The 25845-nt window shown below is 47.8% G+C and overlaps 1 protein-coding gene across 5 annotated transcripts in view; it reads left to right on the forward strand.

Moving 5' to 3' along the window:
• Window positions 1–25845, forward strand: part of LOC135054811 (zinc finger protein 260-like) — a 224207-nt gene that overhangs the window by 185908 nt on the left and 12454 nt on the right. For 3 of the 5 annotated variants that reach the window (XM_063958176.1, XM_063958178.1, XM_063958177.1), the window contains one exon: window positions 10603–10700. In XM_063958176.1, the coding sequence (XP_063814246.1) occupies window positions 10634–10700 (67 nt within the window). In that variant the 5' untranslated portion in view covers window positions 10603–10633. Of the gene's footprint in view, window positions 1–10602; window positions 10701–22189; window positions 22284–25845 lie in introns of all 5 variants that reach the window. The other 2 variants (XM_063958174.1, XM_063958175.1) reach the window with 1 other exon arrangement.

Raw genomic sequence — 25845 nt, forward strand, 5'->3', positions numbered from 1 at the left:
ACCAAAGTAATGGCCGAAATGATGATACTCCTCCGAAAAGGAGTTTTAATTATCCCTTACTTGGACGATCTCCTGATAAGGGCGAGATCCAGGGAACAGTTGGTAGTCGGGTTAGCACTATCGCAAGTAGTGCTGCGGCAGCACGGTTGGATTCTCAATATCCCAAAATCGCAGCTGATCCCGACGACACGTCTTCTATTCCTAGGGATGATCCTGGACACAGTCCAGAAAAAGGTGTTTCTCCCGGAGGAGAAAGCCGGGGAGTTATCCGAGCTAGTCAGAAACCTCCTAAAATCAGGCCAAGTCTCAGTGCATCAATGCACAAGGGTCCTGGGAAAAATGGTGGCTTCCTACGAAGCAATCCCATTTGGCAGATTCCACGCAAGAACATTCCAGTGGGACCTGCGGGACAAATGGTCCGGATCGCATCTTCAGATGCATCAGCGGATAACCCTGTCCCCAAGGACAAGGGTGTCTCTCCTGTGGTGGTTGCAGAGTGCTCATCTTCTAGAGGGCCGCAGATTCGGCATTCAGGACTGGGTCCTGGTGACCACAGATGCCAGCCTGCGAGGCTGGGGAGCAGTCACACAGGGAAGAAATTTCCAGGGCTTGGGGTCAAGCCTGGAGACATCACTTCACATAAATATTCTGGAGTTAAGGGCCATTTACAATGCTCTAAGCCAAGCAAGACCTCTGCTTCAAGGTCAGCCGGTGCTGATCCAGTCGGACAACATCACGGCAGTCGCCCACGTAAACAGACAGGGCGGCACAAGAAGCAGGAGGGCAATGGCAAAAAATGGGCGGAAAATCATGTAATAGCACTGTCAGCAGTGTTCATTCCGGGAGTGGACACGACCTCCACCCGGGAGAGTGGGGACTTCATCCAGAAGTCTTCCACATGATTGTGAACTGTTGGGAAAAACCAATGGTGGACATGATGGCGTCCCGCCTCAACAAAAAACTGGACAGGTATTGCGCCAGGTCAAGGGACCCTCAGGCAATAGCTGTGGACGCTCTGGTAACACCGTGTATGTGTTCCCTCCTCTGCCTCTCATACCCAAGGTACTGATAATTATAAGACGGAGAGGAGTAAGAACTATACTCGTGGCTCCGGATTGGCCAAGAAGGACTTGGTACCCGGAACTTCAAGAGATGCTCACAGAGGACCCGTGGCCTCTGCCTCTAAGAAGGGACCTGCTCCAGCAAGGACCCTGTCTGTTTCAAGTCTTACCGCGGCTGCGTTTGACGGCATGGCGGTTGAACGCCGGATCCTAAAGGAAAAAGGCATTCCGGAGGAAGTCATCCCTACCCTGATCAAAAACAGGAAGGATGTGACGCAAAACATTATCACCGCATTTGGCGAAAATATGTTGCGTGGTGCGAGGCCAGGAAGGCCCCAACGGAGGAATTTCAACTGGGTCGATTCCTGCATTTCCTGCAAACAGGACTGTCTATGGGCCTCAAATTGGGGTCCATTAAGGTTCAAATTTCGGCCCTGTCGATTTTCTTCCAGAAAGAACTGGCTTCAGTTCCTGAAGTCCAGACGTTTCAAGGGAGTGCTGCATATACAGCCTCCTTTTGTGCCTCCAGTGGCACCTTGGGATCTCAATGTAGTTTTGGGGTTCCTCAAATCACATTGGTTTGAACCACTTAAATCTGTGGATTTAAAATATCTCACATGGAAAGTGGCCATGCTGTTGGCCCTGGCTTCGGCCAGGCGCGTGTCAGAATTGGCGGCTTTATCTTGCAAAAGCCCCTATCTGATTTTCCATTCGGACAGGGCGGAATTGAGGACTCGTCCTCAGTTTCTCCCTAAGGTGGTGTCAGCGTTTCACCTGAATCAACCTATTGTGGTGCCTGCGGCTACTAGGGACTTGGAGGACTCCAAGTTGCTAGATGTTGTCAGGGCCCTGAAAATATATTTCTCTGACGTCCTAGTGGATGCTGGGACTCCGTCAGGACCATGGGGAATAGCGGCTCCGCAGGAGACAGGGCACAACATTTAAAAGTTTGACCACTAGGTGGTGTGTACTGGCTCCTCCCCCTATGACCCTCCTCCAAGCCTCAGTTATGTTTTTGTGCCCGTCCGAGCAGGGTGCAATCTAGGTGGCTCTTCTAAAGAGCTGCTTAGAAAAAGTTTGTTAGGTTTTTTATTTTCAGTGAGTCCTGCTGGCAACAGGCTCACTGCAACGAGGGACTTAGGGGAGAAGAAGTGAACTCACCTGCGTGCAGGATGGATTTGCTTCTTAGGCTACTGGACACTAGCTCCAGAGGGACGATCACAGGTACAGCCTGGATGGGTCACCGGAGCCGCGCCGCCGACCCCCTTGCAGATGCCGAATAGAGAAGAGGTCCAGAAACCGGCGGCAGAAGACGTCTCAGTCTTCATGAGGTAGCGCACAGCACTGCAGCTGTGCGCCATTGTTCTCCGCACACTTCACACCAGCGGTCACTGAGGGTGCAGGGCGCTGGGGGGGGCGCCCTGGGCAGCAATGTAATATACCTATTCTGGCTAAAATATATCACATATAGCCCCTGGGGCTATATGGATGTATTTAACCCCTGCCAGGTTCCAAAAAAAACGGGAGAAGAAGCCCGCCGAAAAGGGGGCGGGGCCTATTCTCCTCAGCACACAGCGCCATTTTCCTGCCCAGCTCCGCTGCGAGGAAGGCTCCCAGGACTCTCCCCTGCACTGCACTACAGAAACAGGGTAAAAACAGAGAGGGGGGGCACTTATTGGCGATATTTATAATATTTGAGCTGCTATAAAGGGAACACACTTATTAAGGTTGTCCCTATATATATATTTATAGCGCTTGGGTGTGTGCTGGCAAACTCTCCCTCTGTCTCCCCAAAGGGCTAGTGGGGTCCTGTCTTCTATCAGAGCATTCCCTGTGTGTCTGCTGTGTGTCGGTACGTGTGTGTCGACATGTATGAGGACGATGTTGGCGTGGAGGCGGAGCAATTGCTTGTAATGGTGATGTCACCCCCTAGGGAGTCGACACCAGAATGGATGGCTTTGTTTATGGAATTACGGGATAGTGTCAGCACGCTACAAAAGTCGGTTGACGACATGAGACAGCCGGCAAACCAGTTAGTACCTGTCCAGGCGTCTCAGACACCGTCAGGGGCTGTAAAACGCCCTTTACCTCAGTCGGTCGACACAGACCCAGACACTGACACTGAATCCAGTGTCGACGGTGAAGAAACAAACGTATTTTCCAGTAGGGCCACACGTTATATGATCACGGCAATGAAGGAGGCTTTGCATATCTCTGATACTGCAAGTACCACAAAAAGGGGTATTATGTGGGGTGTGAAAAAACTACCGATAGTTTTTCCTGAATCAGAGGAACTGAATGAAGTGTGTGATGAAGCGTGGGTTACCCCAGATAGAAAACTGCTAATTTCAAAGAAGTTATTGGCATTATACCCTTTCCCGCCAGAGGTTAGGGCGCGCTGGGAAACACCTCCTAGGGTGGATAAGGCGCTCACACGCTTATCAAAGCAAGTGGCGTTACCGTCTCCTGATACGGCCGCCCTCAAGGATCCAGCTGATAGGAGGCTGGAGAATACATTAATTAAAAAGTATATACACACATACGGGTGTTATACTGAGACCAGCAATCGCCTCAGCCTGGATGTGCAGTGCTGGCGTGGCTTGGTCGGAGTCACTGTCTGAAAATATTGATACCCTGGATAGGGACAGTATTTTACTGACTATAGAGCAGTTAAAGGATGCATTTCTTTATATGCGAGATGCACAGAGAGATATTTGCACTCTGGCATCAAGAGTAAGTGCGATGTCCATATCTGCCAGAAAAAGCCGCAGGCTTTTCAGCCACAGTCCTTTCGTTCCTATAAGAACAAACGAGCAAAAGGACATTCCTATTTGCCCCGAGGCAAAGGAAAGGGTAAGAGACTGCAACAAGCAGCTCCTTCCCAGGAGCAGAAGCCCTCCCCGGCTTCTACAAAGGCGTCAGCATGACGCTGGGACCTTACAAGCAGACTCAGGGGCGGTGGGGGGTCGCCTCAAACATTTCAGCGCACAGTGGGCTCACTCGCAGGTGGACCCCTGGATCCTGCAGGTAGTATCTCAGGGTTACAGGTTGGAATTCGAGAAGTCCCCTCCTCGCCGTTTCCTAAAGTCTGATTTGCCAACGTCTCCCTCCGACAGGGCGACGGTATTGGAGGCCATTCACAAGCTGTATTCTCAGCAGGTGATAGTCAAGGTACCCCTCCTACAACAGGGACAGGGGTATTACTCCACGCTATTTGTGGTACCGAAGCCGGACGGCTCGGTAAGACCGATTCTAAATCTAAAATCTCTGAACCTGTACATACAAAAATTCAAGTTCAAGATGCAGTCACTCAGAGCAGTGATAGCGAATCTGGAAGAAGGGGATTTTATGGTGTCCTTGGACATCAAGGATGCTTACCTTCATGTTCCAATTTGTCCTTCACACCAAGGGTACCTCAGGTTCGTGGTCCAAAACTGTCATTATCAGTTTCAGACGCTGCCGTTTGGATTGTCCACGGCACCCCAGGTCTTTACCAAGGTAATGGCCGAAATGATGATCCTTCTTCGAAGAGAAGGCGTCTTAATTATCCCTTACTTGGACGATCTCCTGATAAGGGCAAGATCCAGAGAACAGCTGGAGGTCGGAGTAGCACTAACCCAAGTAGTGCTCCAACAACACGGGTGGATTCTGAATTTTCCAAAATCCCAACTGATCCCGACGACACGTCTGTTGTTCCTAGGGATGATTCTGGACACTGTTCAGAAAAAGGTATTTCTTCCGGAGGAGAAAGCAAGGGAGTTATCTGTGCATCAATGCACAAGAGTCCTGGGAAAAATGGTAGCTTCTTACGAAGCGATTCCATTCGGCAGATTCCATGCACGAACTTTTCAGTGGGATCTGCTGGACAAATGGTCCGGATCGCATCTGCAGATGCATCAGCGGATAAAATTGTCCACAAGGACAAGAGTGTTTCTGCTATGGTGGTTGCAGAGTGCTCATCTGTTAGAGGGCCGCAGATTCGGCATACAGAACTGGGTCCTAGTGACCACGGATGCCAGCCTGAGAGGCTGGGGAGCGGTCACACAGGGAAGAAACTTCCAGGGCGTGTGGTCAAGCCTGGAGACGTCTCTTCACATAAATATACTGGAGCTAAGAGCAATCTACAATGCTCTAAGCCTGGCAAAACCTCTGCTTCAGGGTCAGCCGGTGTTGATTCAGTCGGACAACATCACGGCAGTCGCCCACGTAAACAGACAGGGCGGCACAAGAAGCAGGAGGGCAATGGCAGAAGCTGCAAGGATTCTCCGCTGGGCAGAAAATCATGTGTTAGCACTGTCAGCTGTGTTCATCCCGGGAGTGGACAACTGGGAAGCAGACTTCCTCAGCAGACATGATCTGCACCCGGGAGAGTGGGGACTTCATCCAGAAGTCTTCCACATGATTGTGGTCCATTGGGAAAGACCAATGGTGGACATGATGGCGTCCCGCCTCAACAAAAAACTGGACAGGTATTGCGCCAGGTCAAGAGACCCTCAGGCAATAGCTGTAGACGCTCTGGTAACACCATGGGTGTACCAGTCAGTGTATGTGTTTCCTCCTCTGCCTCTCATACCAAAAGTACTGAGAATTATACGGCAAAGGGGAGTAAGAACGATACTCGTGGCTCCGGATTGGCCAAGAAGAACTTGGTACCCGGAACTTCAGGAGATGCTCACGGAAGATCCGTGGCCTCTACCTCTAAGACGGGACCGGCTTCAGCAGGGACCGTGTCTATTCCAAGACTTACCGCGGCTGCGTTTGACGGCATGGCGATTGAACGCCGAATCCTAAGGGAAAAAGGCATTCCGGAAGAGGTCATCCCTACCCTGGTAAAAGCCAGGAAGGAGGTGACTGCACAACATTATCACCGCATTTGGAGAAAATATGTTGCGTGGTGTGAGGCCAGGAAGGCCCCGTCGGAGGAATTTCAACTGGGTCGATTCCTACATTTCCTGCAAACAGGATTGTCTATGGGCCTCAAATTAGGGTCCATTAAGGTTCAAATTTCGGCCCTGTCGATTTTCTTCCAGAAAGAATTGGCTTCAGTTCCTGAAGTCCAGACTTTTGTAAAAGGAGTACTACATATACAGCCCCCGGTTGTGCCCCCAGTGGCACCGTGGGACCTTAATGTAGTTTTGGATTTTCTCAAATCCCATTGGTTTGAGCCACTCAAATCGGTGGATTTGAAATATCTTACATGGAAAGTAACCATGCTACTGGCCCTGGCTTCAGCCAGGAGAGTGTCAGAATTGGCGGCTTTATCGTATAAAAGCCCATATCTGATTTTCCATTCGGACAGGGCAGAACTGCGGACGCGTCCTCACTTTCTGCCTAAGGTGGTTTCAGCGTTTCACCTGAACCAGCCTATTGTGGTGCCTGCGGCTACTAGCGATTTGGAGGATTCCAAGTTGCTGGACGTTGTCAGAGCATTGAAAATATATATTTCAAGGACGGCTGGAGTCAGAAAATCTGACTCGCTGTTTATACTGTATGCACCCAACAAGCTGGGTGCTCCTGCTTCTAAGCAGACGATTGCTCGTTGGATTTGTAGCACAATTCAACTTGCACATTCTGTGGCAGGCCTGCCACAGCCTAAATCTGTCAAGGCCCATTCCACAAGGAAGGTGGGCTCATCTTGGGCGGCTGCCCGAGGGGTCTCGGCATTACAACTCTGCCGAGCAGCTACGTGGTCAGGGGAGAACACGTTTGTAAAATTCTACAAATTTGATACCCTGGCTAAGGAGGACCTGGAGTTCTCTCATTCGGTGCTGCAGAGTCATCCGCACTCTCCCGCCCGTTTGGGAGCTTTGGTATAATCCCCATGGTCCTGACGGAGTCCCAGCATCCACTAGGACGTCAGAGAAAATAAGATTTTACTTACCGATAAATCTATTTCTCGTAGTCCGTAGTGGATGCTGGGCGCCCATCCCAAGTGCGGATTGTCTGCAATACTTGTACATAGTTATTGTTACAAAAAAATCGGGTTGTTATTGTTGTGAGCCGTCTGTTCAGAGGCTCCTACGTTTGTCATACTGTTAACTGGGTTCAGATCACAAGTTGTACGGTGTGATTGGTGTGGCTGGTATGAGTCTTACCCGGGATTCAAAATCCTTCCTTATTGTGTACGCTCGTCCGGGCACAGTATCCTAACTGAGGCTTGGAGGAGGGTCATAGGGGGAGGAGCCAGTACACACCACCTAGTGGTCAAACTTTTAAATTTTGTGCCCTGTCTCCTGCGGAGCCGCTATTCCCCATGGTCCTGACGGAGTCCCAGCATCCACTACGGACTACGAGAAATAGATTTATCGGTAAGTAAAATCTTATTATTTCCAGGACGGCTGGAGTCAGAAAATCTGACTCGCTGTTTATCCTGTATGCACCCAACAAGCTGGGTGCTCCTGCTTCAAAGCAGACTATTGCTCGTTGGATTTGTAGTACAATTCAGCTTGCACATACTGTGGCAGGCCTGCCACAGCCAAAATCAGTAAGTGCCCATTCCACAAGGAAGGTGGGCTCATCTTGGGCGGCTGCCCGAGGGGTCTCGGCTTTACAACTTTGCCGAGCAGCTACTTGGTCAGGGGCAAACACGTTTGCAAAATTCTACAAATTTGATACCCTGGCTGAGGAGGACCGGGAGTTCTCTCATTCGGTGCTGCAGAGTCATCCGCACTCTCCCGCCGTTTGGGAGCTTTGGTATAATCCCCATGGTCCTTACGGAGTTCCCAGCATCCACTAGGACGTCAGAGAAAATAAGAATTTACTTACCGATAATTCTATTTCTCGTAGTCCGTAGTGGATGCTGGGCGCCCATCCCAAGTGCGGATTGTCTGCAATACTTGTACATAGTTATTGTTAACTAAATCGGGTTATTGTTGTAGTGAGCCATCTTTCTAGAGGCTCCTCTGTTATCATGCTGTTAACTGGGTTCAGATCACAAGTTGTACGGTGTGATTGGTGTGGCTGGTATGAGTCTTACCCGGGATTCAAAAATCCTTCCTTATTGTGTACGCTCGTCCGGGCACAGTATCCTAACTGAGGCTTGGAGGAGGGTCATAGGGGGAGGAGCCAGTGCACACCGGGTAGTCCTAAAGCTTTACTTTTGTGCCCAGTCTCCTGCGGAGCCGCTATTCCCCATGGTCCTTACGGAGTTCCCAGCATCCACTACGGACTACGAGAAATAGAATTATCGGTAAGTAAATTCTTATTTATCCCTAAGTGTACAAACCAAACAGAGATGCATGTTAAACATATATAGACTTTATTTGACTCCCTGTAAATTACACAAGATACGTCTCGCGGCCTCCCATACTCTGTTAGCGTCTCTGTGGATTTAGATGGTACAAGCTTTAAAAAAATATTGTGGGATTGTCTTGTTTTACGCTCTTTGGGCGGAGGTGCATACTACTATTCAGTTTTAGGCCTCCCTTTAGCTCTTGACCCATCCTTAGCCCTTTTGCATTGATACCCCATTACGGTTCCCTATCCACCCACTATGTTCTCAGCCATATCTTAAATCTGCTAGAGCCACAATAGCTAAGCATTACAAGTCTCCTCGCCCATTTACTAAAAAAAAACCTCAGTTCCATTTTGAAATGGAGACTTGAGAGGTCCCGTACTCCATGAATGTCCTATATCGTGAAATGGTTCCCATGGCACTTTATATGTCACAGAAGATAAGGGTATTTCCCTCCCCCACCGCCCCGCCCCAGTACTTCTCCCCCTTTTAATCCGAATGAACTCCCGACTATGGACCCTGATGTTTGATTGTTCATACTGTAGCTTCCCTGCACTGTTTATTTGATGCCTGTTGATGACCCGTCTACCCTACCCTACCTTTTTATTCCCCTTGCTGTCCCTTTTTTTCTTTAACCCCCCCCCCTTAATAATGTTTTTGCATATACTCAATTAAAATGTAATGTTGGAAAAAGGAAAATCTTAAAAACCGTACATGATATCTACTTTCTGATGGTATATTTGGATTATTCGCACAAAATGACATGTACTGTAAAAAATTGATATATATATTATATCAGATGCAAAATGGCTGTTGAGTAGTGTTATTAGAAGCCTCTGTGACCCGCACTGTGGGCTGCAGAATGGGCCGGTGTAGCCCGCGGGTTAGTGAGTAAAATAATTTCATTCAAAAGTGTAATAGAATATAAAAAAATTGGAACCTTGAAACCCTTCAGTAGAGTGTGTTCTAAATCTTCTTTCCCATGGGAGGAAGAACAACTCTATATTACAGGTTGAGTCTCCCTTATCCAAAATGCTTGGGACCAGAGGTATTTTGGATATGGGATTTTTCCGTATTTTGGAATAATTGCATACCATAATGAGATATCATGGTGATGGGACCTAAATCTAAGCACATAATGCATGTTACGTATACACCTTATAAACACAGCCTGAAGGTCATTTTAGCCAATATTTTTTATAACTGTGCATTAAACAAAGTTTGTGTACATTCACACAATTCATTTATGTTTCATATACACCTTATACACACAGCCTGAAGGTCATTTAATACAATATTTTTAATAACTTTGTGCATTAAACAAAGTTTGTGTACATTGAGCCATCAAAAAACAAAGTTTTCACTATCTCACTCTCACTCAAAAAGTCCGTATTTCGGAATATTCCGTATTTCGGAATATTTGGATATGGGATACTCAACCTGTACTACTTTGTTTTTAGCACTAGAGAAAATCTTTCTTAGATATCTTTTGGAACTCATACTCCCAACCTGCCGCGTAGACCACTTCATTATCTTATCTCAGTATTGGCACCCAATTGGCTAGCATCCAGAACTTCTGCATATTGAGAGTTGCCTTGGGTATCCGGACTCCAGGTCGACAACAAAAAGGTCGACACACCTTAGGTCGACGCCAATTGGTCGACACACCTTAGGTCGACATGGACAAAGGGTCGACCGGAACAAGGTCGACATGAGTTTTTCACAATTTTTTTCTTTTTTGGAACCTTTTCATACTTAACGATCCACGTGGACTACGATTGGAACTGTAATCTGTGCCGAGCGGAGCGAAGGCACCATGCCCGAAGCATGGCGAGCGAACGCGGTGCACTAATTGGGGTTCCCGGTCACTCTACGAAGAAAACGACACCAAAAAAACATAAAAACCTCATGTCAACCTTTTTCCATGTCGACCTTTTGTCCATGTCGACCTAAGGTGTGTCGACCAATTGGCGTCGACCTAAGGCGTGTCGACCTTTTTGTTGTCGACCTGGAGTCCCAGACCCGTTGCCTTGACCTCTATGATATCCCAGTTTACCTGAGAATCTTCATCTCTCTTACTGAGGTACCTCACAAAGTTCATTTATGATTTTCCTCTTTCCTGTTTCTGTATTAAAATAATTTTAAGGATAAAATACATAACTGAGACCTCTTAAAATACCTTGTAAATACAGCATAGGGAGTTATTCCTGATTTCTCTATGAATCTATGGGTTGTTTAGATTAATATACTCACATAATAAATTACATACAGTATACAATGCACTCAATTATTCTGCTTCTCCTACAGATGGATCCAGTAACAGAGATACCCCAGAGAGATGTCCCCGTCCTCTGTATTCTCAGGACTGTACAGAGGAGAATCGCAGGACCCCACAGGAGGATCAGGTATGTGGGATTTAGGGTCTCCCCAATATACCAAAGTGACTTATCAATATATGATCTGTAGAGGAACTATGTCTTAAACAATGATATTCTTCTGTTTATTATCATACTTTCTCATACGTCCTAGAGGATGCTGGGGACACTTCAAGAACCATGGGGTATAGACGGGATCCGCAGGAGACATGGGCACTTTAAGACTTTGAAGGGGTGTGAACTGGCTCCTCCCTCTATGCCCCTCCTCCAGACTCCAGTTTTAGAATTGTGCCCAGGGAGACTGGATGCACACTAGGGGAGCTCTACTGTGTTTCTCTGAAAAGACTTTGTTAGGTTTGTTATTTTCAGGGAGGCTGCTGGCAACGGTTTCCCTGCATCGTGGGACTTAGGGGAGAGAAGTTAGACCTACTTCTAATGAGTTTAAAGGCTCTGCTTCTTGGCTACAGGACACCATTAGCTCCTGAGGGTTTGGAACACTAGGTACGCCTAGGGGTTCACTCCCAGAGCCCGCCGTCACCCCCCTTGCAGAGCCAGAAGTCAGAAGACAGGTGAGTAGAAGAAGAACAGAAGACTTCATTGATGGCTTTTCTGAGGTACCGCACAGCGATCGCGCTGTGCACCATGCTCCCACACACAGCGGCACTGCGGGGGGGGGGGGGGGGGGCGCGCGCCCTGGGCAGCATTAAAAGTTTATTTTGCAACTGGCACAGTGAAATTAGAGTGCCTAGGCACTAAATTAGTACCTCCGCCAGTATAATTAGTTAAAAAATAGCGGGCTGAAGCGCGCCATGAAGGGGGCAGGGCTTAGCTCTCACCAGCGCCATTTTCTCTCCTCACAGAAGCTGCAGAGACTCTGGTCCTCTCCTCCAACACTGCTGTACAAGTAACAGGGTGCAAAACGGGGGGGGGGGGGGTGGGCACATAATTTGGTGCAAATATTAAAGCGCTACTGATCTGGGGCTTTATATTAGAGTTTCAGATCTGGGATTGAGCGCTGGGTTGTGAGCTGGCAAACTCCCTTTGTGATTCTCTGACAGGCTGTACTGTGGGTCTGTCCCCTATTTGCCCAGTGTGTCTGTGGGTGTCGATACGCGTGTGTCGGCATGTCTGAGGCTGAATGCTCTTCCCAGGAGGAGAATGTGGTAGGGACAGAAACGGCTGTGGGAGTGTGTCTGTCGGCACCGCCGACTCCTGATTGGGTAAATGTGTTGAATGCCTTGAATGCTAAGATTAGATAAATCTGAATCTCTGAACCAGACATGGAAGAAATCTGTGGAGGATGTGTTATCACAGGTCCAGGCCCCTTCGGGGTCACATAAGCGTACATTTGCTCAGTTGGTAGACACGGATACCGACACGGACACTGACTCCAGTGTCGACTATAGTGATGCCAAATTAGATCCAAAATTGGCAAAGAACATTCAGTACATGATTGTGGCAATAAAAGACGTGTTACATATCACTGACGACCCTGCTGTTCCTGATACTAGGGTCTGTATGTATAAAGGAAAGAAACCTGAGGTAACATTTCTGCCCTCTCATGAACTGAATGCCTATTTTTTTAAAATGTGGGAAAATCCTGACAAAAAGTTTCTGGTTCCCAAAAGGATTCAGGTGGCGTATCCTTTCCCCTCGGGAGATAGAGATAAGTGGGAATCATCTCCCATTGTGGACAAAGCTCTGTCTCGGTTGTCAAAAAAGGTGGCTTTACCGTCTCCTGACACTGCAGCCCTTAAGGATCCTGCGGATCGTAGACAGGAGATTACGTTAAAATACATTTACGTCGCCACATGTACGCTGCTCAGACCAACCATTGCATCGGCATGGGTGAGTACTGCTATTGAAAAATGGGCTGATAACTTGTCAACTGATATAGATACCCTAGATAGGGATAGGGACAGTATCCTGTTAACGCTGGGTTATATCAGGGACGCTGCGGCCTACCTGAAGGAGGCGGCGAGAGATTTGGCAATTTCAGCTAGACGAGCATTGTGGGTTCATCAATGGAATGCTGATACTGACTCTAAGAAAGCTATGGAGTCTCTCCCATATAAAGGTAGTGTTTTGTTTGGTGAGGGTCTCACTGATTTGGTATCTACTGCTACCGCGGGTAAGTCGTCCTTTTTGCCTTACGTTCCTCCACAACAAAAGAAAGCTCAACACTTTCAGATGCAGTCCTTTCGGCCAAATAAATACAAAAAAGGCCGAGGTTATTCCTTCCTCGCCAATAGAGGAAGAGGTAAAAGATCTCCTGCTGTGGCAGGTTCCCAGGAGCAGAAGTCCTCACCGGCTTCTGCCAAATCCACCGCATGACGCTGGGGCTCCTCTGCGGGAGTCCGCACCGGCGGGGGCACGTCTCAAGCTCTTCAGTCAGTTCTGGGCTCGTTCGGCACTGGACCCATGGGTTTTAGAAATAGTGTCCCAGGGGTACAAACTCAAGTTTTAAGACGTTCCCCCTCACCGATTTTTCAAATCAGCCTTACCAGTTTCTCTTCAGGACCGGAAGGTTGTATGCGATGCAATACAGAAGTTGTGTATAAGTCAAGTCATTATCAAAGTTCCCCCGTCACAACAGGGAGAAGGCTTTTATTCAAGCCTGTTTGTGGTCCCGAAACCGGACGGCTCGGTCAGACCAATTCTGAACCTAAAGTCCCTCAATCTGTACCTAAGAAAATTCAAATTCAAGATGGAATCTCTCCGAGCGGTGATCTCCAGTCTGGAGGAAGGGGATTTCATGGTGTCGGTCGACAAAAAGGATACCTACTTACACGTACCCATATATCAGGGCTGGCCAAACCGGTCCTCGAGATCTACCAACAGTTAATGTTTTCCAGGTCTCCTGGATATCTGTAGAATTGTCAGTTATGAATGAATGCAGCACATCTTAATTAGTAATTACTACACCTGTGCACCAGCTAGGAGGAATGGAAAATGTGAACTGTTGGTAGATCTCGAGGACTGGTTTGGCCAGCTCTGCCATATATCCTCCGCATCAGGCTTACCTGAGGTTTGTTATTCAGGATTGTCATTACCAATTTCAGACGTTGCCGTTTGGTCTGTCCACGGCTCCGAGGATTTTCACCAAGGTAATGGCGGAAATGATGGTTCTCCTTCGCAAACAAGGAGTCACAATTATCCCTTACTTGGACGATCTCCTGATAAAGGCGAGATCCAAAGACAAGCTGGAGCAGGACATTGCGCTCTCCCTGACAGTTCTACAGCAACATGGTTGGCTCCTGAACTTGCCAAAGTCACAGTTGAATCCGACGAAACGGCTGTTGTTTTTGGTAATGATTCTGGCCACGCAATTACAGAGTTTTTCTTCCAGAAGAGAAGGCTCTGGAAATTCAGGGTTTAGTCAAACAAATTCTGAAACCAGAGAGAGAGTTTCAATCCATCAATGATTGCTGGGAAAGATGGTGGCGGCCTACGAGGCCATTCTATTTGGCAGGTTCCATGCCAGAGTTTTTCAGTGGGACCTGTTGGGCAAGTGGTCCGGGTCCCATCTGCACATGCACCGGAAAATAATCCTGTCCTCCAAAACCAGAATCTTACTCCTGTGGTGGCTGCACAGCGCTCACCTCCTAGAGGGACGCTGGTTCGGGATCCAGGACTGGATCCTAGTAACCACGGATGCGAGTCTCCGAGGCTGGGGAGCAGCCACACAGGGGGAAACCTTCCAGGGAACATGGTCAAGCCATGAAGTTTGTCTACACATAAACGTTCTAGAGTTAAGGGCCATTTACAACGGCCATCTTCAAGCGGAACATCTTCTTCGCAAACCTGCCCGTCCTAATATAGTCGGACAACATAACAGCAGAAGCGCACGTAAACCGCCAGGGTGGAACGAGGAGCAGGGCTGCAATGGCAGAAGCCACAAGGATTTTACGCTGGGCGGAAAAGCATACAAGCGCTCTGTCGGCAATCTTCATTCCAGGAGTGGACAACTGGGGAAGCAGACTTCCTCAGCAGACACGATCTACATCCAGGAGAGTGGGGTCTTCACAGATGTGACAAGTCTTTGGGGAATTCCTCAAGTAGACATGATGGCGTCTCGCCTCAACAAGAAACTTCAGAGATATTGTTCCAGGTCGAGGGACCCTCAAGCAATAGCGGTGGACGCGCTGGTGACACCATGGGTGTTTCAGTCGGTGTACGTGTTCCCTCCACTTCCACTCATTCCAAAGGTGCTAAAGATCATAAGAAGAACAAAGGTTCAGGCGATCCTCATTGTTCCGGACTGGCCAACGAGGGCTTGGTATCCAAATCTTCAGGAATTACTCATAAGAGAACCCTGGCCTCTTCCTCTTAGAGAGGATCTGTTACAGCAGGGGCCGTGCGTTTATCACGACTTAGCGCGGCTACGTTTGACGGCTTGGCGGTTGAACGCCGGATCCTAGTCCGAAAGGGTATTCCCAGTGAAGTCATTCCCACTATTCTTCAGGCTAGAAAAGGAGTAACGTCTAACCATTACCACCATATTTGGAGAAAATGTGTCTTGGTGTGAATCCAAGAAGGCTCCTACAGAAGAATTTCAGCTAGGGCGTTTTCTCTATTTCCTGCAAGCAGGTGTGGATGCGGGCCTAAAGTTAGGCTCGATTTAAAGTACAAATTTTGGCCTTATCGGTTTTCTTTCAAAAACAATTGGCCTCCCTTCCAGAAGTTCAGACTTTCGTGAAAGGAGTTTTGCACATCCAACCTCCATTTGTGCCCCCAGTGGTACCATGGGATCTTAACGTGGTGTTGCATTCTCTTCAATCACATTGGTTTGAACCTTTACAGAAGGTTGAGTTGAAATTTCTCACTTGGAAAGTGATCATGCTATTTTCCTTGGCATCTGCAAGGCGGGTGTCTGAGTTAGCGGATTTGTCTCACAAGAGCCCTTACTTAATCTTCCATGAGGATAGAGCGGAGTTGAGGACTCGTCAACAATTTCTGCCGAAGGTGGTTTCATCGTTCCACATGAACCAGCCTATTGTGGTACCAGTGGCTACTGACGCCTTCGCGAAGTCAAAATCTCTCGATGTTGTCAGGGCCTTGAAGATTTATGTCGCCAGAACGGTTGAACTTAGGAAAACGGAAACTCTGTTTATCCTGTATGCTGCCAACAAGATTGGAGCGCCTGCTTCAAAGCAGACTATTGCGCGCTGGATCTGCAATACGATTCAGCACGCTCATTCTACGGCTGGACTGCCGTTACCGAAATCAGTGAAGGCCCACTCTACCAGGAAAGTGGGCTCATCCTGGGCGGCTGCCCGTGGAGTCTCGGCATTACAGCTCTGCCGAGCAGCTACTTGGTCGGGTTCAAACACTTTTGCGAAATTTTATAAGTTTGATACCCTGGCTGATGAGGACCTCATGTTTGGTCAATCGGTGCTGCAGAGTCATCCGCACTCTCCCGCATGCTCTAGAGCTTTGGTATAAACCCCATGGTTCTTGAAGTGTCCCCAGCATCCTCTAGGACGTATGAGAAAATAGGATTTTAGTACCTACCGCTAAATCCTTTTCTGATACGTCCTAGAGGTTGCTGGGGATGCTTCAAGAACCATGGGGTATAGACGGGATCTGCAGGAGACATGGGCACACTTTAAGACTTTGAATGGGTGTGAACTGGCTCCTCCCTCTATGCCCCTCCTCCAGACTCCAGTTTAGATTCTGTGCCCAGTGAGACTGGTCACACACAGGGGAGCTCTACTGAGTTTCTCTGAAAAAGACTTTGTTAGGTTTTTTATTTTCAGGGAGACCTGCTGGCAACAGGCTCCCTGCATCGTGGGACTGAGGGGAGAAAGCAGACCTACTTCTGTGAGTTTCAGGGCTCTGCTTCTTAGTCTACTGGACACCATTAGCTCCTGAGGGTCTGATCGCTAGGTACGCCTAGATGCTAGTTCCCAGAGCCGTGCCGTCACCCCCCATGGAGCCAGAAGTCAGAAGACGGGTGAGTAGAAGAAGATCAGAAGACTTCAGTGACTGCTTTGAGGTACCGCACAGCGGCCGCGCTGTGCGCCATGCTCCCACACATACAGGCACTGTTTGGTGCAGGGTGCGGTGGGGACGCCCTGGGCAGCATATAAATCCTCAGTATAGACTGGCAATAGAATATATAAGTGCTTAGGCACTATATTTAACCCCCGCCAGTATAAATATGTGTAAGTAATAGCGGGGCTGAAACGCGCCATTAAGGGGACGGGGCTTCCCCCTCACAACTCATTTCAGCGCCATTTTCTCCTCACGGAGACGCTGGTCCCTCCAAAGCACTGCTGTACAGTTCAGAGTGATAAACGAGGGGGGGCACAGTTGTTTGGTGAAATATTAATTGAAAATAAAGCACACTATTTCATGAGCGCTGTGGAAATGAGCTAGTAAACTCCTTCTGTGTTTCCATGACAGAATGTACTGGGGTCTATCCCTTATAGCCAGTGTAATGTTGGTGGGTGTTTGGTACACGTGTGTCGGTATATCTGAGGCTGAGTGCTCTGCCACAAAGGGAATGACTCTGTCGACTCCTAATGGTACTGGATACATGTAAATAAATGTCAACATGTCAGTAGAGGTATATTTTACCCAAGAGAAAACTATATGGGAGACACAGACGTGGGGAGTGACCCTGTCGGCACCAACAATATCTGACTGGGTAAAAAATTGGCATGATAATGTGATGCATATCAGAAAGAGCTATACCTATATGTATGTATAGTAAGGTTACATAGGTCTGTGGCACAATCACAGACGTGATATTATTTATGGAGGGAGTCATATGCATTGAATAGATTTCTCTCAGACCCCTCGGGAAAAATTTTATTTTGCCCAGCTACTACTCCCTGAGATCGACTCGAATAATGTTTCTTATGTCGACCATGATGTTTCCTGATCAGATCCACAAAATCGGCATTCAGTACCTATTCATACACATTAGAACGTATTAACGTCACTAGGGACCCTGCTGTTCCTGACAAATGGATATATGTATACGTATTAGATAGAGATATATATATATATATATATATATATATATATATATATATAGAGAGAGAGAGAGAGAGAGAGAGGTGTGTATATATATATATAAAAAAAAATATAATGAATGCTGAGGTAAAATTATTCCTTCTCATAGATAGAATAATGTGAGAGTCACCCCCTGTTCTGCACGGGGCCCTGTCAAAAAGGATTGTATGCTGGAAGATATGTGATACTCTAATTATGTGTCCGCATGAACATTGATTATGCTAGCATTACATGCACGTGGGGGAGTAGTTGTATGCAGAGTACTACTTAAGTTGAGTCGTGTATATCATTGCAGCATACTGCCGTGCGACTACAAGGGATATACGACTCTCTTGTTTTTGCGGGCCACTTCCATGGCGGTCTCGACTAGACTCCGAGAAGAACTGGAGTCTCTTCCCTATGAAGGTAAAACCTGGTTTGGGGATGGCTTTGTTAAGTTGATCTCGGCAGATACCACTGGTAAGTCTACCTTCTTTACCTATGTTCCCTCACAACGGTTGGTGATGCATTTTTGTAGGATGCAGTCATTTCGACCGAATGGATACGGTTTTCCCTTTCTTTGCAGGTAGAGGAAGGTGAAAAGGTAAGAGGTCAGCAGTCTTTTCAAGTTCGCAGAAGCAGAAATCATCCTCTGTTTCTACCACATCCACCACATGTCACTAGGGCTATCTTGCGGGAGCCCACACCGGTGGGATCACGTCTAATACTCTTCAGTCAGTCCTGGAATGGACATGGACCAGTGAGTTTAAGAATAGAGTCCCAAGGGGGACATACTGGAGTTTCCAAACGATTCCCCTCACTGATTTTTTTTCAAATAGACCTTACCAATTCTCCTCTGGACGGGGAGGTAGTATGCAACGCCATACAAGAGTTGGGTCAGGATCAGGTCATTGTCCTGCTGTCCCGGTCACGAAACAAAAAAAAAACCTGTTATTCAAGTTTTTGTGCTTCTGAGGCCGGACGGCTCGGTCAGAACAATCCCAAAAATTTCTACTTAAGTTGAATTACAAGATGGAATCTCTCAAGGCAGGGATCTCCAATCTGTAAAAGGAGAAAGAGGGTCTAAGTACGGTTTCTTCCGCATTAGGCTTACCTGGGTTTGCTATTCAGGATTGTCATTGCCAATTCACCGGAGTGATGGCGGTATGATGGTTTTCCTTCAATAGCAAGAGTCGTTATTCTGTACTGGGACGCTCTCCTGAGTACGGCGAGGTCAGGAAACAAGTGGTGCAAAACTTTATTTTCTTCCAGACAGTTCTTCAACAAAGTGGTTGGCTCCTGAACTTGCCAGAATCACTGTTTATCCCAACTACGCGGTTGTCGGCGTTGGGAATGATGTTAGATACAGAACTGTTGAGAGTTTGTTTTTTACAGTGGAAAAAGCTCTGAGGATTCAGAGTCGGATCAGATCTGCAACGGTGTCAATCCATCAATACGTTCCGTTGATTAAAAAGATGGTTGAGGACTACGAGGCCATTCAGTGAGCAGGTTGAATGCCAGAGTGGTTTAGGTGGTCCGGGTCTCACCTGAACATGCACCGGAAAATATCTTCCAGGACCAGAATCTCTCTCCTGTGGTGGCTGCACAGTTCTCGCCTCCTAGAGGGACGAAGGTTCGGGATCCAGGATTGGATCCTGGTGTCCATGGATGCAAGTCTCCGAGGCTGGGGAGCAGTCTTTCATGGGGAAGAATTTCCAGGGAAAATGGTCAAGCCAGAAAGCTTGTCTGCAATAAACATTCTGGAATTAAGAGCTATTTACAACACGGAACATCGTCTTCGCGATCTGCCCATCTTAATTCAGTCGGACAACTTAACAGCAGTGGCGTATGTTAACCGCCAGGGCGGAACGAAGAGCAGAGCGGCAATGGCAGAAGCCACAAAAGTTTTCCGCTGGGCGGAAAGACGTGTAAGCGCTCTGTCAGTCGTCTTCATTCCGGGTGTAGACAACTGGGAAGCAGACTTCCTCAGCAGACACAATCTCCATCCAGGAGAGTGGGGTCTTCATCAAGAGGTCTTTGCAGAAGTGACAAGTCGTTGGGGAATTCTTCAAATAGATATGATGGCGTCTCGCCTCAACAAGGAACTTCAGAGATATTGTTCCAGGTCAAGGTACCCTCAAGCAATAGCGGTGGACGCCCTAGTGACACCGTGGGTGTTTCCGTTGGTCTATGTGTTCCCTCCACTTCCACTCATTCCAAAGGTGATAGAGATCATAAGAAGAACAAGGGTTCAGGCGATACTCATTGTTCCAGACTGGCCATGGAGGGACTGGTATCCAGATCTTCAGGAGTTGCTCATAGAAGATCCCTGGCCTCTTCCTCTACAAGAGGACCTGTTACAACAAGGACCGTGCGTGTATCAAGACTTAACGCGGCTGCGTTTGACGGCATGGCGGTTGAACGCCAATTCCTAGCCCGAAAGGGTATTCCCAGTGAAGTCATTCCCACACTTCTTCAGGCTAGAAAAGAAGTAACGGCAAAGCATTACCACCGTATTTGGAGAAAATATGTGTCTTGGTGTGCATCCAAGAAGGCTCCTACGGAGGACTTTCAGCTGAGGCGTTTGCTCCATTTTTTGCAAGTAGGGGTGGATGCGGGCCTAAAGTTAGGCTCCATTAAAGTACAAATTTCGGCCTTATAAATTGTCTTGCAGAAAGAATTGGCCTCCCTTCCAGAAGTTCAGACTTTCGTGAAGGGCGTTCTGCACATCCAACCTCCCTTTGTGCCCCCAATGACACCATGGGATCTGAATGTGGTGTTGCAGTTCCAGCAATCTCATTGGTTTAAACCTTTACGAAAGGTTGAGTTGAAATTCCTTACTTGGAAAGTAGTCATGCTGTTGGCGTTGGCATCCGCAAGGCGGGTGTCTGAATTGGCGGCTTTGTCTCACAAAAGCCCCTATTTGATCTTCCATGCAGATAGAGCGGAGTTGAGAATTCGTCTGCAATTTTCTGCAAAAAGTGGTAAACCAGCCTATTGTGGTGCCAGTGGCTACTGACGCCTTGGCGGAATCGAAGTCTCTCGATGTGTCAGAGCTTTGAAAATCTATGTCGCCAGGCCGGCTCAGATTAGGAAAACAGAGACTCTGTTTGTCCTGTGGGTTCCCAACAAGATTGGGACTCCTGCTTCCAAGCGGACTATTGCATGCTAGCTCTGTAATACGATTCAGCAGGCTCATTCTACGGCGGGATTGCAGTTACCGAAATCGGTGGAGGCCCATTCTACCAGAAAGGTGGGCTCGTCCTGGGCGGCTGCCCGAGGGGTCTCGGCATTACAGCTTTGCCGAGCTGCTACTTGGTCGGGATCAAACACCTTTGCGAAGTTTTACAAGTTTGATACCCTGGCTGAGGAGGACCTCTTGTTTGGTCAATCGGTGCTGCAGAGTCATCCGCACTCTCCCGCCCGTTCTAGAGCTTTGGTATAAACCCCATGGTTCTTAAAACATCCCCAGCATCCTCTAGGACGTATGAGAAAATAGGATTTTAATACCTACCGGTAAATCCTTTTATCTTAGTCCGTAGAGGATGCTGGGCGCCCGTCCCAGTGCGTGCTGTATCTGCAGTTATTGGGTATGGTTACACACGTGGTGTGTTGTATTTAATTCAGCCTGTTGCTGATGTTATTCATGCCATGGCATGCGTTATGCTGTTATTGGTTGTGTTTACACACAGGTTGTATTATGCTTTATGTCAGCATATTGCTGCATATTCTTCATGCCGTCGGCTGGTGTTCTATTGAATGCCACGTTCTGCGGCATACTGGAGGTGTGAGCTGGTAAGATGCTCACCGTGGTTTAACAAAAATTCTTTCCTCGAAATGTTCGTCTCCCTGGGCACAGTTACTTAAACTGGAGTCTGGAGGAGTGGCATAGAGGAAGGAGCCAGTTCACACCCATTCAAAGTCTTAAAGTGTGCCCATGTCTCCTGCGGATCCCGTCTATACCCCATGGTTCTTGAAGCATCCCCAGCATCCTCTACGTACTAAGAGAAAAGGATTTACCGGTAGGTATTAAAATCCTATTTTCTCTTAGTCCGTAGAGGATGCTGGGCGCCCGTCCCGGTGCGGACTCGATCTGCAGTTATTAGTTATTGATTATGTTTATACACAGGTTGTGTTTTTTGTTATAGTCAGCCTGTTGCTGACATGGTTCATGCCGTTGACTGGAGTTTCTGTTAAATGCCATGTTGTACGGCGTGTTTGTGGTGTGAGCTGGTATGTATCTCACCTTTAGTTTAACAATAAATCCTTTTCCTCTAAATGTCAGTCTCCCTGGGCACAGTTCCTATAACTGGAGTCTGGAGGAGGGGCATAGAGGGAGGAGCCAGTTCACACCCCTTCAAAGTCTTAAAGTGCCCATGTCTCCTGCGGATCCCGTCTATACTCCATGGTTCTTGAAGTGTCCCCAGCATCCTCTACGGACTAAGAGAAAAGGATTTACCGGTAGGTACTAAAATCCTATTTTATTAATTTGTTCTATTGTTATGTTGTTTATATAGGGTGATAACATAACTGATATTAAGGGAGAAGTGATGTATGTGATGGGTGATCAGCAGTGTAAGGAGGAGGAAATCCCTACAGATATCAGCACAGGTGAGTAATAATCACTTAATAGCTGTGCTGAAATCTCTGTGCTTGTTGTTCTTTTAGTTCTGATCTGTGTATCCTGCTCTGTCCTTATTCCTTCTCTGCTTTCTGCTGTTCACACTCTGTCCTGCTTGGCTGTCCTATTCTGTCCTCCTCTGCCCTATACTGTTATATCATGCTGCTTTGCCCTGCCCTGCGCTATCATCATGCTCTGCTGCTCTGTCCTGATCTCCTTGCCTGTGTCTACAATGATGTTTCTCATACGTTCTAGAGGATGCTGGGGTCACTTCAAGAACCATGGGATATAGACGGGATCCGCAGGAGACATGGGCACTTTAAGACTTTCAAAGGCTGTGACCTGGCTCCTTCCTCTATGCTCCTCCTAGAGACCCCAGTTTAGAATCTGTGCCCAGGCAGACTGGATGCACTCTGAGGAGCTCTACTGAGTTTCTCTGAAAAGTCTTTGTTAGGTTTTTTATTTTCAGGGAGCACTGCTGGCAACAGTCTCCCTGCTTAGTGGGACTTAGGGGAGAGAAGTCAGACCTACTTCTGTGAGTTAAAGGCTCTGCTTCTTTGGCTACAGGACACCATTAGCTCCTGAGGGTTTGGAACACTAGGTACGCCTAGGGGTTCATTCCCAGAGCCCGCCGTCACCCCCCTTGCAGAGCCAGAAGTCAGAAGACAGGTGAGTAGAAGAAGATCAGAAGACTTCAGTGACTGCTTTGAGGTACCGCACAGCGATCGCAAGCTGCGCGCCATACTCCCACACACAGCGGCACTACAGGGTGCAGGGCGCGGGGAGGGTGGGCGCCCTGGGCAGCATATAGACCTCATATCAGACTGGCAGAAAGTGATTTAAGTGCCAAGGCACTAATTACGGACCCCCGCCAGTATAAATATTTAAGAAAATAGCGGGGCTTAAGTGTGCCATTAAGGGGGCAGGGCTTAGCCCTCACAGCAGCGCCATTTTCTGTCCAAGAGCTGTAGAGACGCTGGTCCTTCCTCACACTACTGTACATATAACAGGGTGAAAAACGGAGGGGCACAGTTGATCTGGTGCAATATAAGTTAATTATAAAAGCGCTACAGGTCTGAGGCATTATATAAGTGTTTCAGAACCGGGATTGAGCGCTGGGTTGTGAGCTGGAAAACTCCCTTTGTGTCTACCTGACAGACTTCCTGTGGGTATGTCCCCTATAGCCCAGTGTAATGTCGGTGGGTGTTTGGTACACGTATGTCGGCATGTCTGAGGCCTCTTCCCACAAAGTCGGTACCGCCGACTCCTGGTGGTACTTGGTACATGTGTCAACATGTCGGTAGATAAATATTTTTCCCAAGAGAAAACTATATGGGGGACACACGTGTGTGGGTGGCCCTGTCGGCACCACCAATCTCTGACTGGGAAAAAATTTGCATGATAATGTGATGCATAAGGGCTATACTTGTATGCATATGTATGTGTGTGTATATATATATATATATATATATAGATAGATATATATATAGATATATAGATAGATAGTAAGGTTGCTTAAATCTGTGTCCCAGACACAGACGTAAAAATATCTAATGATGTCATGTTCATAGCTATATTTCCCGCAAACCCCTCGGGGTCGCAAAAATGTTATTTTGCCCAGTTACCACTCCCTGATATCGACACGGATACTGTTTCCTATGTCGACCATAATGCTTCCTGATTAGTTCCGCTAAAAAGAAAAATAAGATTTTACTTACCGGTAAATCTATTTCTCGTAGTCCGTAGTGGATGCTGGGGACTCCGTAAGGACCATGGGGAATAGACGGGCTCCGCAGGAGACAGGGCACTTTAAGAAAGAATTTGGATTCTGGTGTGTTCTGGCTACTCCCTCTATGTCCCTCCTCCAGACCTCAGTTAGAGAAACTGTGCCCGGAAGAGCTGACAGTACAAGGAAAGGATTTTGGAATCCAGGGCAAGACTCATACCAGTCACACCAATCATACCGTAAATTTACCCAGTTAACAGTATGAACAACAACTGAGCATCAGATCAACCCTGATGCAACCAAACATAACCCTTATTTAAGCAATAACTATATACAAGCATTGCAGAAGAAGTCCGCACTTGGGACGGGCGCCCAGCATCCACTACGGACTACGAGAAATAGATTTACCGGTAAGTAAAATCTTATTTTCTCTAACGTCCTAGTGGATGCTGGGGACTCCGTAAGGACCATGGGGATTATACCAAAGCTCCCAAACGGGCGGGAGAGTGCCGATGACTCTGCAGCACCGAATGAGCAAACACAAAGTCCTCCTCAACCAGGGTATCAAACTTGTAGAACTTTGCAAAAGTGTTTGAACCTGACCAAGTAGCCGCTCGGCAAAGCTGTAAAGCCGAGACCCCTCGGGCAGCCGCCCAAGAAGAGCCCACCTTCCTTGTGGAGTGGGCTTTTACTGATTTTGGAAGCGGCAATCCAGCCGCAGAATGAGCCTGCTGAATCGTGTTACAGATCCAGCGAGCAATAGTTTGCTTTGAAGCAGGAGCACCCAGCTTGTTGGGTGCATACAGGATAAACAGCGACTCAGTTTTCCTGACTCTAGCCGTTCTGGCTACATAAACCTTCAAAGCCCTGACCACATCTAGTAACTCGGAATCCTCCAAGTCACGAGTAGCCACAGGCACCACAATAGGTTGGTTCATATGAAAAGATGACACCACTTTTGGCAGAAATTGTGGACGGGTCCGCAATTCTGCCCTGTCCATATGGAAAACCAGATAGGGGCTTTTATGTGACAAAGCCGCTAATTCTGACACACGCCTAGCCGAAGCCAAGGCTAATAGCATGACCACCTTCCACGTGAGATATTTTAACTCCACCGTTTTGAGTGGCTCAAACCAGTGTGACTTCAGGAAACTCAACACCACGATAAGATCCCAAGGTGCCACTGGAGGCACAAAAGGGGGCTGAATATGCAGCACTCCCTTTACAAACGTCTGAACTTCAGGAAGAGAAGCCAGTTCTTTTTGAAAGAAAATGGATAGGGCTGAAATCTGGACCTTAATGAAACACAATTTCAGGCCCAAAGACACTCCCGACTGTAGGAAGTGAAGGAAACGGCCCAGCTGGAATTCCTCCGTAGGGGCATTCCAGGCCTCACACCAAGCAACATATTTTTGCCATGTACGGTGATAATGTTTAGCCGTCACGTCCTTCCTAGCCTTTATCAGCGTAGGAATAACTTCATCTGGAATGCCTTTTTCTGCTAGGATCCGGCGTTCAACCACCATGCCGTCAAACGCAGCCGCGGTAAGTCTTGGAACAGACGTGGCAAAAGGGGCCCTAAGTCCTGTCTTAGAGGCAGAGGCCACGGGTCCTCTGTGAACATTTCTTGCAGATCTGGATACCAAGTCCTTCTTGGCCAATCCGGAACAATGAGTATTGTTCACACTCCTCTTTTTCTTATGATTCTCAGCACCTTGGGTATGAGAGGAAGAGGAGGGAATACATAGACCGACTGGAACACCCACGGTGTCACTAGTGCGTCTACAGCTATCGCCTGAGGGTCTCTTGACCTGGCGCAATACCTC

This window comes from Pseudophryne corroboree, chromosome 3, assembly GCF_028390025.1.
Source record: "Pseudophryne corroboree isolate aPseCor3 chromosome 3, aPseCor3.hap2, whole genome shotgun sequence".
Taxonomy (NCBI): domain Eukaryota; kingdom Metazoa; phylum Chordata; class Amphibia; order Anura; family Myobatrachidae; genus Pseudophryne; species Pseudophryne corroboree.